The 16,765-nt window shown below is 45.5% G+C and overlaps 1 protein-coding gene across 1 annotated transcript in view; it reads left to right on the plus strand.

The window, feature by feature from the left end:
* TGM5 (transglutaminase 5) overlaps positions 1-9,960 on the plus strand; it is a 28,744-nt gene extending 18,784 nt beyond the window's left edge. Inside the window, exons 7-13 of the mRNA XM_059703656.1 lie at positions 286-421; positions 1,060-1,163; positions 1,267-1,506; positions 4,379-4,726; positions 5,204-5,364; positions 8,482-8,615; positions 8,811-9,960. Coding sequence (XP_059559639.1) covers positions 286-421; positions 1,060-1,163; positions 1,267-1,506; positions 4,379-4,726; positions 5,204-5,364; positions 8,482-8,615; positions 8,811-8,964 — 1,277 coding nt within the window. The 3' untranslated portion in view covers positions 8,965-9,960. The remainder of the gene's footprint in view (positions 1-285; positions 422-1,059; positions 1,164-1,266; positions 1,507-4,378; positions 4,727-5,203; positions 5,365-8,481; positions 8,616-8,810) is intronic.
* Positions 9,961-16,765: the final 6,805 nt, after the last annotated feature.

The following is a 16,765-nucleotide window of genomic DNA, read 5'->3' on the forward strand; positions in this document are numbered from 1 at the left end:
GCCCAGGCAGGGGAACCCCGGCCTCCCTAGACTTTCTGTTGGCCCTGACAGTGCTTGTTGAAGCAACCTGCACCTTTGCACGCAGTGGCTTCTGGGAGCACCAGGGAGAGGAGCTCAGGAGGATGGGGAGGAAGTTGACAGCATCACCAACACAGTGCCCCAGACAGCTCCTGCTCAGTCCTGAAGGCGCTAAATGAATGATTTCCCTGAGCCCAGGCCCTAACTCCAGGAAGCCACAGAGCTCCTGCATCCACAACCCCAGAAGATTTTCTGCCCTTTTTGCAGTGATGAGGTGCCTGGGGATCCCCACCCGCGTGATCACCAACTTTGACTCTGGCCACGACACGGACGGGAACCTGATCATAGATGAGTACTACGACACCACGGGCAGGATTTTGGAGAATAAGAAGGACACTGTCTGGTGAGAGACAACTTCTCGTTCTCTTTGTAGGGCGAACCCCACCAGAAGAAGTGAGTCCATGAGCCTGATGCCCTCTCATGCCCCCCACCCTCACTTTCCTCAGCCCTGCGGCTCCGTATCCCCAACCCAAAGGCTGGGACACAGCTCAACACAAAAACAATGGTTTTGAGTTTAGAATCTAAACATCATAAGAGCTCCCTGTCCCGGCTGAGGTTTTCCTCTGCCGCCCCCTTCATTCAATACTCAGCCTGTGGCTGCAGGAGGACCGGAAGTCTCACCTCCAGACACAAAGACCATGACTGCCTCTGAGTCAGCAGCACCCACAGGAAATGGCACAAGGACTTTCTGGGAGAGAGAGGGGGAGAGAGAGAGAGAGAGTTTTTAATTTCAGTCGACACTGGAAGCCTTCATCCTCTAGTCACCAACAGAGGAAAGCTCCTTTCAGGGCAGGCGGGCTCACAGGAGGAAGAGCCATCACTTCTCACCCACAGAGGTTTGCAGGCCTGGGGGTGCTACGTCTGTCTTTCTACTGGTCAGTGCACCTGCTCATCGTCCCCTGCCTTCCTCCAGCAGGAACACAAGCACTACAAACTTGCCCTTAGCTTATCTGACACTGGCTCCCGTGGCTTCTCCCTCAGGAACTTCCATGTCTGGAACGAGTGCTGGATGGCCCGAAAGGACCTCCCTCCCGGATACGGAGGCTGGCAGGTGCTGGACTCCACGCCTCAGGAGAGGAGCAATGGTGAGGCTCTCCGTGGGAAAGGCAGAACCCGCTCCCACGGAAACCGCCCTCGGCCCCGCCTGTCCCTGCAACGGCCCCTCATGGCTCTTCCGTTCTCCCCCAGGCATGTTCTGCTGTGGCCCTGCCTCCGTCAGAGCCATCAAAGAGGGAGAGGTGGATCTGAACTACGATACGGCCTTTGTCTTTTCCATGGTGAATGCCGACTGTGTGTGCTGGCTCGTCCACGGAGGAAAGGAGCAGAGGCTGCACTGGGACACGCATTCTGTGGGCAATTTTATCAGCACCAAGAGCATCCGGAGTGATGAGCGGGATGACATCACGGAGAACTACAAGTATGAAGAAGGTATGACTATACCAGCCCCCTCAGAGCCCAGGTCCTGTGGGCACCTTCCCCCTACCCCAGGGAACCCCTCAGCCAGCTGGAATAGGCCTCTGGGGAACAGAGGGTGTCTGTGGGGCAGGACCCAGGTCCATCTCAGCCCTTCAGTTTTGAGTTCCCAGTTCAGGCATCCCCACTGCCTCACTGCCTCGTGCCCCCCGCCCCACCCCCACCCACAGGCCAGTGAGCACTTTCCCACAGACATTCCCCTTGACTTTAGGGCCATTGACAGGCCTCTTATCGACAGCACATGAATTCCGCAGCCCCGCCTACCCGCAAATCAGCCTCCCACGGAAGATGGGGGCGTTTAGTAAAAAAACAAACGCTTATTAATTAATTAAATTAATTTCCTTTAATGTATTGTTGAATTTACTGTGTTTTATTGGGCGTTTGGAGGACGAACTCGATCACCAGTCAGCACCCGGGCTGCTATAAGGCCATGTGCTCACTCTTGTGCCCGCCCCCTGCAGAAGATGATTTGGAGATGTGGGGCTTCTTATCCAGGCCAGCAGGGGCAAAGGGGCAGCTAAATTAGTCCGCTGTGGGTTAATTCCTGGAAATTGAGGAAGACCAGTCACCAGGTTCAATCACTAGGGAGCCAAGCAAAAATAACCAATCCATGAGGGCCAAAAGCAGGGTGAGGGGCAGGATCTGAGGAGGACGGATCAGGAATGTGTGGAGGGTGGGGGAGGGGGAGCAATTGCTGGGAATGCTGGCAAGTGGGTGTCTGTGGTCTGTCTATGTGGGCCTTTGGGGCCACCATAGAGAAGCTCCAAAATCCAAGCCTAGGAAGGCGCTACACAGCAATACTGTCCATCCCCTCCCCACCCCCATCAACTCTGGGTTATCTTGGTTGGGGTGCCCAGAAACAGATCTGTGAGGCAAGGATCCAAGTACAAGTGGTTTATCTGTGAGGCAATCCAGGAACTACTGGAAGGAAGGAGAGTGAGCAAGGGAGACAGGGAAGGGGAGGGAGCCAGTGCAGGGGCCCCATCAAGCCTGTTCGAAGATGGGCGGCTGGGGAGCTCTGACAGTGAGGTTGCCAGAGAAAATACAGGATGAATAATGCTTTAGTCTAACCATGTCTCCAATTACTGGTTGTTAATCTGAAATTCAAATTAAATGGCCCTGTAGTTTTATTTGCTAAATCTGACCACCCTATCAGGGATTCAGTGTAAAGTGTAGAGCAACATCCAGGGTCAGCGATGGTCAATCTTGTTCATCTCATGGCACACATACACTAATTACTAAAATTCTGCAGTACACCAAAAAGATATTTTTTGCTGATCTGACAAAAATAACTTTGAGTCATTCACACCAGGTGCCTATTGTTGTGCTGGCTGTTGTCCTTTTTTATTTGACAATCTAAGGGAAAAGAGGTCAGTGCCCTGACTAAATAGTCACATCTTGCATGTTTTAAACATTCTTGGGGCACACAGGTTGAAAATCGCTGGCCTAGATTTATCCCACCCAAGAGGCAAGGGGCCATTATTTATCCACCAGATCCTGTTGGTCATGGGTTGGGGGTGTAACTTCTCTAGCACTTTTGGTCTGCCCCATGCAAGAGCAGAGAAAGCCTCAGGCAAAGAGTAGTAGCAGATGCTAGAATTTGAAATTAGGGCACATGGGCATTGAAATGGCAAATGCCAAGGCAATATGGGTGGGGCATGGGCAGCATTTGCTACAAGGTCCACAGGGTTCCTTGTGAACTTGGGGGATCTGGAGCTATAGTCCAGTGGGCCTGAGTGTGCTGCTCAGCCAGGCAGTATTCTGTCTCCTCCCACCCAGCCTGACAAGATCTGAAGGCAGAGCAAACCACAGATGAGTTAAACCTGACCCACATCTCTCTGGGTCCACTCTTACTGAAGCCAGTGTCTCAAGATTCTCTTCCGCATGAAACAAGGCTTAGAACAACCTCCAGAGCAAGGGGACACAGTGACCTCTGCCTGGGGGGGGGGATGCACTAAGGGGGTAAAGCGGGGCCCTGGCGACAGTAAGTGTCCAGTGAAGGCAGCTGCTGGGATTATTAGGGAAGCACGGTGAGTACCCCTGCACTTCCCGGCCACCGCGCCCCCTAGGACTGAGATCTGGGTGCTCTGGGAACTCAGCTTGACTGAGTTCCTCTTTTTTTTTCACTGTGGTTTTTCATCTCTCAATATTCAGGTAGTCTACACCTGACTAATAATGTAGTGCTGGAACCGAAATCAAATCATGCCCTGCTGTCTTGAAAGGCATTTGTGGGCCTTTGTCTTCCCCATGGAATAGTGACAATACTATAGTCCAGTGGTCGGCAAACTCATTAGTCAACAGAGCCAAATATCAACAGTACAATGATTGAAATTTCTTTTGAGAGCCAAATTTTTTAAACTTAAACTATATAGGTAGGTACATTGTTATTAACTTAATTAGGGTACTCCTAAGGCTTAGGAAGAGCCACACTCAAGGGGCCAAAGAGCCGCAGTTTGCCAACCACGGCTATAGTCTATTGGTCATGAGCACAGATGACTTTATTCATGTGGATTTGGCTTCTACCTGGACTCTGCCCCCAGCAATTTGTGAGACTTGGGCAACTGACATGCCCTCTCAAAGCCCCATTTTCCACATCTGTATGTGGAATAATAATAATCTCTCTCTCTCATGGGTGATGTGAGGTGTGAAAGGAGTGAAGTGCTCAGCAGAGCCTGGCACTTAGAAAGCACCTGATAAATTATAGGGAGTATTTGTTGTTGGAAATGAAGGTTGGAACAACCTTGCGGTGTTGGTATGGCTGTTGGGAAGGATGTTCAGCCACGGCCTAACCGCTGGCCCATCGATGGTGCTCTCTCCGCCCTCCCAGGTTCTCCCCAGGAGAGACAGGTGTTTCTGAAGGCTCTTCAGAAGCTGAAGACTGGGAAGTCCCGGGGCCACTCCCAAGCAGACTCACGATCTTCCAAGCCCTTGCCTCGGAGGCTGGATTCACCTTCCCTTCGGCCCGGTGATGTTATCCAGGTCTCCCTGAAATTCCAGCTGCTCGACCCTCCCAACATGGGCCAGGACATAAGGTTTGTCCTGCTGGCCCTCAACATGTCGCTCCAGTCCAAGGACCTCAGAGTGAACCTGAGCGCTCAGTCTCTGCTGCATAATGGCAGCCCCCTGCCCCCGTTCTGGCAGGACACAGCCTTCATCAGCCTCTTACCTGAAGAAGGTATGGGCTCTGGGTATGGGCACGGGGACTCTGTACACAGATGGGTTATGGAAATACCACTGGGGTCAAGCCAGCCAACAAGGGTTCTGGGGCTTCCCTGTGACACCATCTTCCTGGTGTCTCCTCAGCACAGATTTCTCTTCTTCTTCCCTTGTCTCCTTCCCTCTGCCTCTGCCTCTGCCTCCTGTCTCCTCTTCTTCCTTCTACCCTTCCTTCAAGGACAGTAGCCTGGCTTAGTGGGGAAAACCTGAGCTTTCGAGTCATCCAAACTTTAGAGCCTCAGCTCCCCCATTTACCAGCAGAATAACCTTGGGCAAGCCATTTCACTTCCCAGTCTCTCCATCTGATAACCTGGTACCCGCTTCACTGGGGCTCCGTACATGTTGGCTTCCTCCTTTCTATAAAAATGTCCCCATATCCACCAGGCCCAGCTGATTTCCCCAGCAGTCTCACCTCATCCTTGTGTTCTCTCCCTAGCAAAGACCCATCCCTGTCAAATCTCCTACTCCCAGTACAGCCAGCACCTGTCCACAGACAAGCTGATTCGCATCAGTGCCCTGGTGGAGGAGAAGAGCAGTCCCGAGAAGATCCTGGTGAACAAGATCATCACCTTGGTGTATCCTACCATCATAATTAATGTAAGCAAGAGCCCTGGAAGTGGCCTGGGGGTTCCTTGGGACTAGCTGGGAGAGCGAGGAGCCCTCGAGAGCCTGCTCAGAAAAGCAGCCCCTCCTTTCCTCTGCCTCTTCTGGTGCTTCCAGGTACTTCCCACCTGGATTGGGAGGTTTATCTGAAAACACTGGGTGATGTTTCCATCCTCTTGCGCCGTTGGATGCCTTGTGGTTGGACCTTAAGCAGCTGCCATGGAGAGGTCCCTCTCTTGTGCCACCTCCCACTCTTGGCCTTCCCCAAGGTCAACGTGAGCTCAATTGGGAGGGACCTGAGAAGGGGGAGAGCACTGCCTGAAGGTTAGCTTAGGTTTGATTTGCCATTTCCTGACTGTGCATCCTTGGGCAAACCCCTGGGCCTCTGCTTCTGAACTGTCAATTGAGAGGGTTAGACAAGATGGCCTCTGAGGACACATCCTGTTCTGACGTCCTGTGATCCTCTGAGTGGGAAGATGTCAGGGGTCCCTTCCTTCCATTGCTGCCTCAGCAAAGCCAAGCAGCTTCCTGGACCCTGCCACACGAGCCTCTGGTGCCCTCCGCAGCGTGCATCTGGCAAGCCTCGCCCTGGGGGGGGTTTCCAAAGGTGCTTCTAGGTTTCTTGAAGCCACTTCCTTGTCTCTACAGCCCTGAATGAGCTCTTCATGTGAAAAGAATGAGCCAGTTATGATAAAAGGGAAGGAAGAGATGGGGTAGAATTGCAATCAGAGGAAACAAACAAAAACTGCCAAAGAATATTCTCTTTTTTAAAAAATTCTTTATTGTTTAAAATATTACATATAGGCCCTAACCGGTTTGGCTCAGTGGTTAGAGCGTCAGCCTGCGGACTCAAGGGTCCCAGATTCGATTCCGGCATGTACCTTGGTTGCGGGCACATCTCCAGTAGGGAGTGTGCAGGAGGCAGCTGATCGATGTCTCTCTCTCTCTCATCGATGTTTCTAACTCTCTATCCCTCTCCCTTTCTCTCTGTAAAAAATCAATAAAATATATTTTAAAAAATCAATGAAATATATTTTTCAAAAATATTACATATAGTATTATATATGTCTCCCCTTTCCCCCATTGACTTCTCCCCAGCCACCCCCACCCCCCAGCACATGCCCTAACCCACTTAGTGTCTGTGTCCATTGGTTATGTTTATATGCATTCATACAAGTCCTTTGGTTGATCTCTTACCCCACTCCACCTCTCACCCTCCTCTGCCTTCCCTCTGAAGTTTGACAGTCTGTTTGATACTTCTCTGTCTCTGAATCTATTTTTGTTCATCAGTTCATGTTGTTCATTATATTCCACAAATGAGGGAGATCATGTATTTATCTTTCTCCAACTGGCTTATTTTACTTAGCATAATACTCTCCATGTCCATCCATGCTGTTGTGAATGGTAAGAGTTCTTTCTTTTTATAGCAGCATAGTATTCCACTGTGTAGATGTACCACTGATTTTTAATCCACTCATCTGCTGATGGGCACTTAGGCAGTTTCCAGATCTTAGCTATTGTAAATTGTGCTTCTATGAACATAGGGGTGCATATGTCCTTTCTGATTGGTGTTTCTGATTTCTTGGGATATAGTCCTAGAAGTGTGATTACTGGGTCAAATGGGAGTTCCATTTTTAATTTTTTGAGGAAACTCCATACTGTTCTCCACAGTGGCTGCACCAGTCTGCATTCCCACCAGCAGTGCACACGAGTTCCTTTTTCTCTACATCCTCGCCAGCACTTGTCACTTGTTGATGATAGCCATTCTGAGAGGGGTGAGATGGTACCTCATTGTCCTTTTGATTTGCATCTCTTGGATGATTTGTGACTTTGAGCATGTTTTCATATGTTTCTTGGCCATCTGTATGTCCACTTTTGAAAAGTGTCTATTTAGGTCCTTTGCCCATTTTTTGATTGGATTGTTTATCTTCCTTTTGTTAAAATGTATGAGTTCCCTATAAATTTTGGAGATTAGGCCCTTATCGGATATAATATTGGCAAATATGTTCTCCCATGCAGTGATCTTTCTTATAGTTTTGCTGATGGTTTCTTTTGCTGTACAGAAGCTTTTTATTTTGATTTATTTTCTTCTTAGTTTTCACTGCCCTAGGAGCTGTATCGGTGAAAATATTGCTATGACATATGTCTGATATTTTGCTGCCTATTGATTCTTCTAAGATTTTTATGGTTTCCCATCTTACATTTAAGTCCTTTATCCATTTTGAATTTATTTTTGTGTATGGTGTAAGTTGGTGGTCTAGTTTTATTTTGTTGCATGTATCTGTCCAATTTTCCCAACACCATTTATTAAAGAGACTGTCTTGACTTCATTGTATGTTCTTGCCTCCTTTGTCAAATATTAATTGAGCATAGTGGTTTGGGTTGATTTCTGGGTTGTCTGTTCAGTTCCATTGGTCTATATGTCTGTCCTTGTGCCAATACCAGGAGGTTTTGAGAACAGTGGCTTTGTAATATAGCTTGATATCTGGTATTGTGATCCCTCCAACTTTGTTCTTCTTTCTCAAGATTGCTGCAGCTATTTAGGGTCTTTTTTTGTTCCATATGAATTTTTGGAGAATTTATTCTAGGTCTGTGAAATATGCCATTGGTATTTTAATAGGAATTGCATTAAATCTATAGATTGCTTTGGGTAGTATGGACATTTTAATGATGTTGATTCTACCAATCCATGAACACGGTATAATCTTCCATTTGTTTATGTCTTCCTCTATCTCTTTTTTTTTTCAGTGTCCTGTAGTTTTCTGAGTACAGGTCTTTTACCTCCTTAGTTAAGTTTATTCCTAGCTATCTTAATTTTTTTGGTGCAATGGTAAATGGGATTTCTTTTAAGTTTCTCTTTCTGAGAGTTCATTATTGGTGTATAAAAAAGCCATGGATTTCTGGGTGTTAATTTTGTATCCTGCTACATTGCCAAATTCATTTATTAAGTCTAGTAGTTTTTTTTATGAGTTTTTCAAACCACAGTTGAAATCCATGGAAGCCCAGCTCTTCAGAAAACAGACCTAGGGAACAGTGTCCTCCACAAGTGTGGTGAACTGGAGAATGAGATTAATTCTCTGCTTCTTCCTTTCTTCTGATTTCTCTGTTTAGGTCCTAGGAACAGCCATTGTGAACCAGCCACTCTCCATACAGGTGATATTTTCAAACCCTCTCTCGGAGCAGGTTGAAGACTGTGTGCTGACTGTGGAAGGAAGTGGTCTCTTCAGGAAACAGCAGAGAGTCTTGTAAGTGTTAGGGGTGCTAAGCCTTCTCTCCTGTTTTATCCTGAGGTCAGCGCTATCATTTCTGGACATGGGCTTTCTTAGGCCAGGCTCTGAGAAAACTGGGAAAGGAGAGACCGGCTTACTGAATGAAAGGGAGCTTTGCTTTTCTGACATTTTCCTTTAAGTTTTTCTGACGTTTTCCTTTCTCTGTGGCAGCATTGGAGTCCTGAAACCCCAACACAGGGCCAGCATCACTCTAAAGACTGTCCCCTTCAAGAGTGGCCAAAGGCAGATCCAAGCTAATCTGAGGAGCAACAAATTTAAGGACATCAAGGGTTACAAGGACATCAATGTTGACGTGTCGTTATAAATTCTAGGACAAGGAGATGAATGCATAGATTTTAAGCTTGAAGAAAATAATCAGGATCAAATACAAGCTGCGTCATCCCCCCACCACAACAGAGGCTTTGTAGGGCTCTGACATGAGCAGCAGAGGCCATGCTAGTGACGGATAGTCTCCTGGGCCATTTGCACAGTTTCCCTAGATTCTGTTCAGGGCCCAGGGATTCCATGGTGTCCCACCCAGAAGTGTGAGATGGCACAGGGGTTCAATGACCTGGCAGGTCATTTGACCATGATTAACTGCTCAGATGTCAAGAAAAGAAGAAGACTGGCTGTGCAGCTCACTGTCATCTTGACATTGCGATGGCTAATTTCCTAGTACCAATAAACTTCAGTCCTTATTCTCATCTACTTTGTACCCATGTAATCATCACTTTCCCTACAGTAGCTCCCGCCTATTCCCTGGGTGCTGGAGTGTCCCATTGTTTCAATGAGTCCATTCATTCAGAAACTGAGAGTCAGTTAACATACTAGTAATCCCTGATCTTTGATTTTTGAGACAATAGTCTCAATCCTGAAGGTCACCTGTGGGCCTGCCACTTTTTCAGGAGTATAGACAAAAAGAATTTGACTGCAGAGCACTCCTAGCTTGCCTTGGACTCCACAGATTGGAACTTGTCTTCAGACTGTACAAGAGCTTGGAGCAGTGGTTCTCAACCTTCCTAATGCCGCGACCCTTTAATACAGTTCCTCATGTTGTGACCCAAACATAACATTATTTTCGTTGCTACTTCATAACTGTAATTTTGCTACTGTTATGAATCATAATGTAAGTATCTGATATGCAGGATGTATTTTCATTGTTACAAATTGAACATAATTAAAGCATAGTGATTAATCACAAAAACAATATGTAATTATATATGTGTTTTCTGATGGTCTTAGGCAACCCCTGTGAAAGGGTTGTTCGACCCCCAAAGGGGTCGCGACCCACAGGTTGAGAACCGCTGGCTTGGAGCTTCCTACAGGAGACTGGCCAAGAGCTTGGTGCAGTAAGAGTGTTCAGGAACACTGACCTCCTGGTTGATAGGTCAACGCTGGGATAATGTATGAATCTGTGGGAATGTGAGAAAGAGCTCGGTCACTCTTCACCAAGGTAGAGGGAGAAGGATCAAGATTAGAAACAGAGGGAGAATGAAAGACTGATTTTAGATACACATCGCTGCCCTAGCTGGTTTGGCTCAGTGGATAGAGTGTAGGCCTGTGGACCAAAGGCTGCAGGGTTCGATTCTAGTCCAGGGCACCTCCCTGGCCCAGGCCCTAGTCTGGATGGTTGCAGGAGGCAACCAGTTGATGTGTTTCTCTCACATGGATGTTTCTACCTGTCTTTCCCTCTCCTTCCACTCTCTCTGAAAATCAATGGAAAAATATCCTCGAGTGAGTATTAAAAAAAAAGAAAGAAACACATTGCTTCCATTCCATATATTTGGTGATTCTCTAGTTATCTTTTTGGAACTGATTTCTAGCCTAGTTACAATGTGGTTAGAGTGCTACAGAAGACCAGAGAAGAACCAAGCAACGCTTAGAGAGATGGAGTTACATTTATTATTATTATTATTATTATTATTATTATTATTACACATGGACCCAGAGAAAAATGTCTCTAGAATTCTGGGCGAAGTCACACAGGAAGTTTCCTGTATTTATACCTTTTTACCCTCTTTGTCTCCCAAATATGGGGTTTTCTGGCCCCCTTTGCAAGTTCTTAAAGAACCCCTATGTGCTGGGGCTTTGAGACCTCAACCAAAGGCTTGGCCTGGCGCCAGCACTGACACCTTCATCCGGGGAAGGTTTATGCCCTCTCTGGAACAGGGAGCAGTCTTATTTCCTTATTATTTAAGCAAGCAAGCATTTACAGAAGTCAAAATAGCAGGGTTAAATTTTCAAACAGCAGTTTTTATATATAAGATGGATGCTTCAAGAGAACTTACTCTGTCTGATTTTCCTCCTATTCAATTTGTTGAGACCTGTGCTGTGGGCCAGCATATAGCCCATTGATAGATGTTTCATGTGCTTTTGAGTATGTATTCTGAAGTTTTGTGGCACATTGTTTTATATATGTCCATTAGGTCAAGTTTGTTAATCAGTTGCTCAAATCTGTATCCTCAGTAATCTCTCTGTTTGTTCTATGAATTACCAAGTGAGTATGTTAAAATTCCCCATTATGATTGTGGATTTATCTATTTCTCCTTTTAATTCTGTCTGTTGGTGGGTATTTTGAGGAGAGGGGCGATCTACTCGGGAGTGGCCAGCGGGTAGGGAGCCACAGTAACTGTGGGACACTCAGATCCCTAAACCTGAAGACATGCAGGGAGGGAGAGGTTGTGGGAAACGCATTGCTTACATTCCACATACGTAAGACAGAAAGATTTATGTGAAGAGGGCTGCCTGCCAAGAACTGACCTTCAGTGATGATATAGGGAAGGAATCCGAAAAATCAATACTTTAACCCTACCCTTCTTCAGCCCTCTACTTTTCTATTGGTGCCTTCATGAGGCAAAGAACACAACATGGGCCTTAGCTGGTGTGGCTCAGTTGGTTGGAGCATCGTCCTGTGGACTGAAAGGTCACCGGTTCTACTCCCAGTCAGGGTACATACTCAGGTTGCAGGTTCAATCCCCCCAGGAAGGGTGGGGACAACGAACCAATGTTTCTCTCTCTCCCTTTCCCTTTCTGCCTACTTCTCATTTATAGATGGCAGATTCTACAACTACTGCTCCATTGTACAATCATCACACCCAGGAACTGCTTTGTAAATGCCTTCGTTGCCTGATACTGTGCCCGCTACTCCTTGGCAAGGAAGTCAGTCCTCACAATTTAAAAAAGTTCTCAAATAAAAATCTTGCAACAAGTTTAGGTATGCAAACATAACTAAACTGCAGAGCATGTCTGCCAGTCTGCAGGGAAGCCCAGCTGCTCACAGAGTTTCTCTGGTAGGTGTCCAGCGGTGGCACCATAAGGAAAAAGGAAGCACCTCCATCCAGAACTTCAGCTCAGCCCTTGTCTTGAGTGAGCTGACTGATCGCACCCGCACCGTACTTAATGCAGAAATAGCTGAGCACTGACCCACCAATGGCTCAGGTTGGAAAAATCACCCAGGAAAGTTTAAAAGTCACATGGTCTTTCAAGACCTTTTAAACTGGACTACAGAACTGGCTGGCTAAGAAAAGAGTGGCTCATTGAGACCCTTTTCGTAGGGTCTCAAAATCAAAGATCAGGGATTACTAGTATGTTAAGTGACTCTCAGTTTCCTCATATAACTTTAAACTTTGTCCCTTTATGTAATAAACAGAGCCATCCAATTCTTTGGATAATAGGCTTCCATCAAGAAAAACATTAAAGGTTATCAATGATTACTCTTGTGCAGATATTAGCATTATCACTATGATTTAAAACTAAAAACTCCAGGGAATCCTTGTTCAGATTCCTAATTCTTAATTCACTCATTTCGTCAATTAGTTGATAAAATGTGCCCTGAGCTCCCATGTTTGCTGCTTTGGGCAGAACCATGGAAAACAAGGCGTGTTTGTTTGTCTGGAAATATATGCCTTCATTTGTTGAAAGATATTTTCTCATATATATAATTCTAGATTAGCTGCTTCTTCCTCCAGAAATTTTCAAGACATCTCACTTGTCTTTTAGCTTCCATTGTGTTCATTGAGATGTCATCTATTAATCTTATTTTGCTCCTTTGAAAGTAATATGTGTTTTGACTTCTGCCCAAGTTGGAAGCATAGGTAAATGTGGTACTTGCATCCTCCCATAACTACATCAAAATTACAACTAGCTCTGGCCAGTGTTATCAGTAGTTAGAGCATCGTCTCTCACACCAAAATGTCTCGGGTTCAATTCCCAGTCAAGGGCATGTACCTGGGTTCCAGGTTCAATCCCTGACCCCAATCAGGCCATGTGCAGGAGGCAACCAATTGATGTGTCTCTCTCACATCCATGTGTTGTTTTTCTCTCTCTCCCTGCCTCCCTCCCTCCTTCCACTCTCTCTAAAAATTAATGGAAAACTATATCCTCAGGTGAGAATTAACAAAAAAGCAAACCAACAAAAAATTACAACTGAACTACAGAACAACCATCATTCAGAACCACCTGAAATTGAGCTGAATCAAAGTCCTACAACTAGGGAATTAAAGAGGCCACATCAAGACTGGTAAGAGAGGCAGAGATGCAGACTGAGCTGGTCCCACACCCACGTGTGATGGATAAAAATTGGGAAGGATATCTCAGCTATGGAAGTCCCCCTGAAGAGCAAGGTGTCCCAGCCAACCAGGGCCCCCAATCTAGTGTTCCAATGCCAGGAAGAGAAGTCCCCATAACTTCTGGTTGTAAAAACCAGCAGGATCCAGGCTGAGGAAGACTGAGGCTGCTGGAGTCCCAGGCAGTTCCTCTTAAAGGGCCTACACATGTACTTACTGGGACTCACTCCCTCTGAGCTCCAGCCTGGGGTCAGCAGCTTGAAAGGCACCAGAGACATAGGGATGGACTGAATTCTCATCAGGGTGAGAGCTTTCTCCCAGACAGAAGTGCTGGCAGAATCCATTGTTACTTTGATGAGCCCTTCCCTCACAAAGCCAGCAGACAGGTGCCATATCTGAGTCTCCATCAACCTGACTCACATTGTTTGCCCCACCCTGGTGATTCCTGGAGGCCTTGCCTCACCCAACGTTCAAGCCCACCCAAGCTGTTTCCAGTGGTTTTTCCATATGAATGGCTTGTCTTGACACATGCTTCAGATTTTCCTAAAATCTCTCACAAAGCAGCATCTTGGCCTCAGCAAATCCCATACCTCTTGCTAAGTGGCCCCAGGCCTGACACTAGCAGCAACCAGCCTTTATTCACAGCCTGACCTTGCCTATGTACCTCCAAGCCCAGCACACAAAGCAACCATCTGCAGATCTCTTTGTAGCTTATGGAGGGTGGTCCTAGACAAAGCACAGGTGGTGGCTGGCCTCGGCATGCACCTATCCGGAGGTCTCAGAACCACCACACCCAGTGGACAGCTTCAAAACACACCAAAGCACAACTCAATCACCTCTACAAGCGAGACACTCAAGGGGCAGACTCAGCAGACACCAGAGCCCTGTTGAAGTAAGTCTTGCTTTGTGTGGTGGGCCCCTGTATAGCTGACCCTCCACAGTGGTTGGAGGTCAGTGGCCAGTGGTCACAGCCAGTCCTTGAAGATGATGGGCCTGGATAAGTCCCTCACATTGTCATGCCAATGGCAACCACAGCTCAACCTCAAAAGAAGAGCGTATAGCCTACATGGGGGAATGGAGAGACGCCCAGCTTGAGTGATTGGGAAGGCTGTATCACTGGACCCTACAGGACACCTATTACATTAGGCAACACTACCAAGCCAGGAAGACATAGCAACTCTACCTAATGCATAGAAACAAACACAGGGTGGTTGCCAAAATGAGGAGACAAAAGAACATGGCCCGTGTGAAAGAACAGAACAAAACTCCAGAAAAAGAACCAAACAGAATGGAGACAAGCAATCTACTAGATGCAGAGTTCAAAATCCTGGTTATAATATTGCTCAATGAATTTAGTGAGAACCTCAGCAGCATAAAAAAGAACCAGTCAGAAATGAAGAATACACTAACCAAAATAAAGAATAACTTACAGGGAATCAACAGTAGAGTAGATGAAACTGAGAATCAAGTCAACGGTTTATAATATAAGGAAGCAAAAAACACCCATTCAAACAGCAAAAAGAAAAAAAGAATTTTTAAAAAATGAAAGCAGTGTAAGGAGCCTCTGGGACAACTTTGAGCACACCAACATTTGCATCACTGAGGGTACTGTAAGGAAAAGAGAGAGAGTGAGAAATTGAAAACCTATTTGAAAAAATAATGACAGAAAACTTCCCTAACTAGGTGAAGGATATAGAAATACAAGTCCAGAAAGCACAGAGTCCCAAACAAGATGAACCCAAAGAGGCACACACCAAGAAACATCATAATTAAAATGCAAAATGTTAAAGGCAAAGCAAGAATCTTAAAAACAAGAGAAAAGCAGTTTGTTACCTACAAGGGAGCACCTATAAGACTGTCAGCTGATTTATTAAAAGAAAGGCCAGAAGGGATTGGCAAGAAATATTCAAAGTCATGAAAAGCAAGCACCTACAACCAAGATTACTCTACCCAACAAAGCTATCATTTAGAATTAAAGGGCAGATAAAAGAGCTTTTCAGAGCTAAAGGAGTTCATCATTACCAAACTAGTACTATATGAAATGTTAAAGAGTCTTTTTTAAGAAGATAAAAAATATGAACAATAAAATGGCAATAAATACATATCTATCAACAATTGAACCTAAAAACAAAATAAACAAATAAACAGAACAGAAACAGACTCATAAATAGAGAACATTTTGATGGTTGCCAGATGGGAGGTGGGTTAAGGAGATGGGCAAAAAAGGTGAAGAGATTAAGAAGTACAAATTGGTTGTTATAGAATAGTCATGGGAATGTAAAGTACAACATAGGGAATATAGTCAATAATATTCTAATAACTATATATGGTGTCAAATGGTTGGGAGATTTATTGGGATGATCACTTAGTAAGTTATGTAGCTTCTTATTACGGGGGTATACACCTGAAATGAATATAATAATTTATATCAACTATAATTGAAAATAAAAAATGATTTAAAAAAGAAAGTAATATGCATTTTTCTCTGGCTACTTTAAAAATTTTAAAAGTCCTGCTTAGAGTTCTCAGCATTTCTTGAATTTGTAGCTTTAGTTTTAAAACATTCTTGGCATTATTTCTCCAAACATTTCTGTTCTCTCTCTCTCTCTCTCTCTCTCTCTCTCTCTCTCTCTCATCTCTTTCTGGGACTACAATTTCACTGAGAGTTTTTTCCTAAAAGTCTTTTTTGCTTTAATCTATCTTTTCCATTATTTTTTCTCTCCATGCTTAATTTGATCTCTTCTACTGATCTGTTTTCTAGTTCACTAATCCTCTCTTCTGCTGTGCTAAATCTGTTATTAGCTTACCTATAGTGTTTGTAATTTTAATTACTCTATTTTTAAACTAGAGGCCCAGTGCACAAATTTGTGCATCAGTGCGGTCCCTTGGTCTGGCCTGTGGGATCAGGCCAAAACTGACTCTCCAGCATCCCCCAAAGGGTCCCGGATTGCAAGAGGGTGCAGGCCAGGCTGAGGGACCCCACCAGTGCACTATCAGGGCCAGAGAGGGACGTGGGAGGTTGGCCAGCTGGGGAGGGACTGCGGGAAGGACTGCAGGAGGGCTCCAGGGCGTGTCTGGCCTGTCTAGCTCAGTCCGGATTGGCCAGACCCCAGCAGCAAGCTAACCTACCGGTTGGAGCATCTGCCCCCTGGTGGTCAGTACATATCATAGTGAGCAGTTGAGCAGCCTTACCATATCATTAGCATATTACGCTTTGATTAGTTGAACAAATGACTGATCGGCCGGACACTTAGCATATTAGGCTTTTATTATATAGGATACTACAATCTACATTTGGTTATTTTCTACACATTTCAATCATCTGCTGAAATTATACAAGTTGTCACCTATTTTCTTAAATATAATAATCACATTTTAAAAAGTCTGTGATAAATACCTCCAATATCTAAATTTTCTATGGACCTAGTTCTATTGCCTTTTTTTCTTCTCTTGTTTCCCAGTCATTTAGTCTTGTTACCTGCTATGCCTAGTAATTTTTGTTTGAATGTTAGATACTGTGTGTAAAAATCACAGAGAATAGGTCAGGCTCTGGATAATCCT

The sequence above is a fragment of the Myotis daubentonii genome, chromosome 1 (assembly GCF_963259705.1).
Source record: "Myotis daubentonii chromosome 1, mMyoDau2.1, whole genome shotgun sequence".
Classification (NCBI taxonomy): domain Eukaryota; kingdom Metazoa; phylum Chordata; class Mammalia; order Chiroptera; family Vespertilionidae; genus Myotis; species Myotis daubentonii.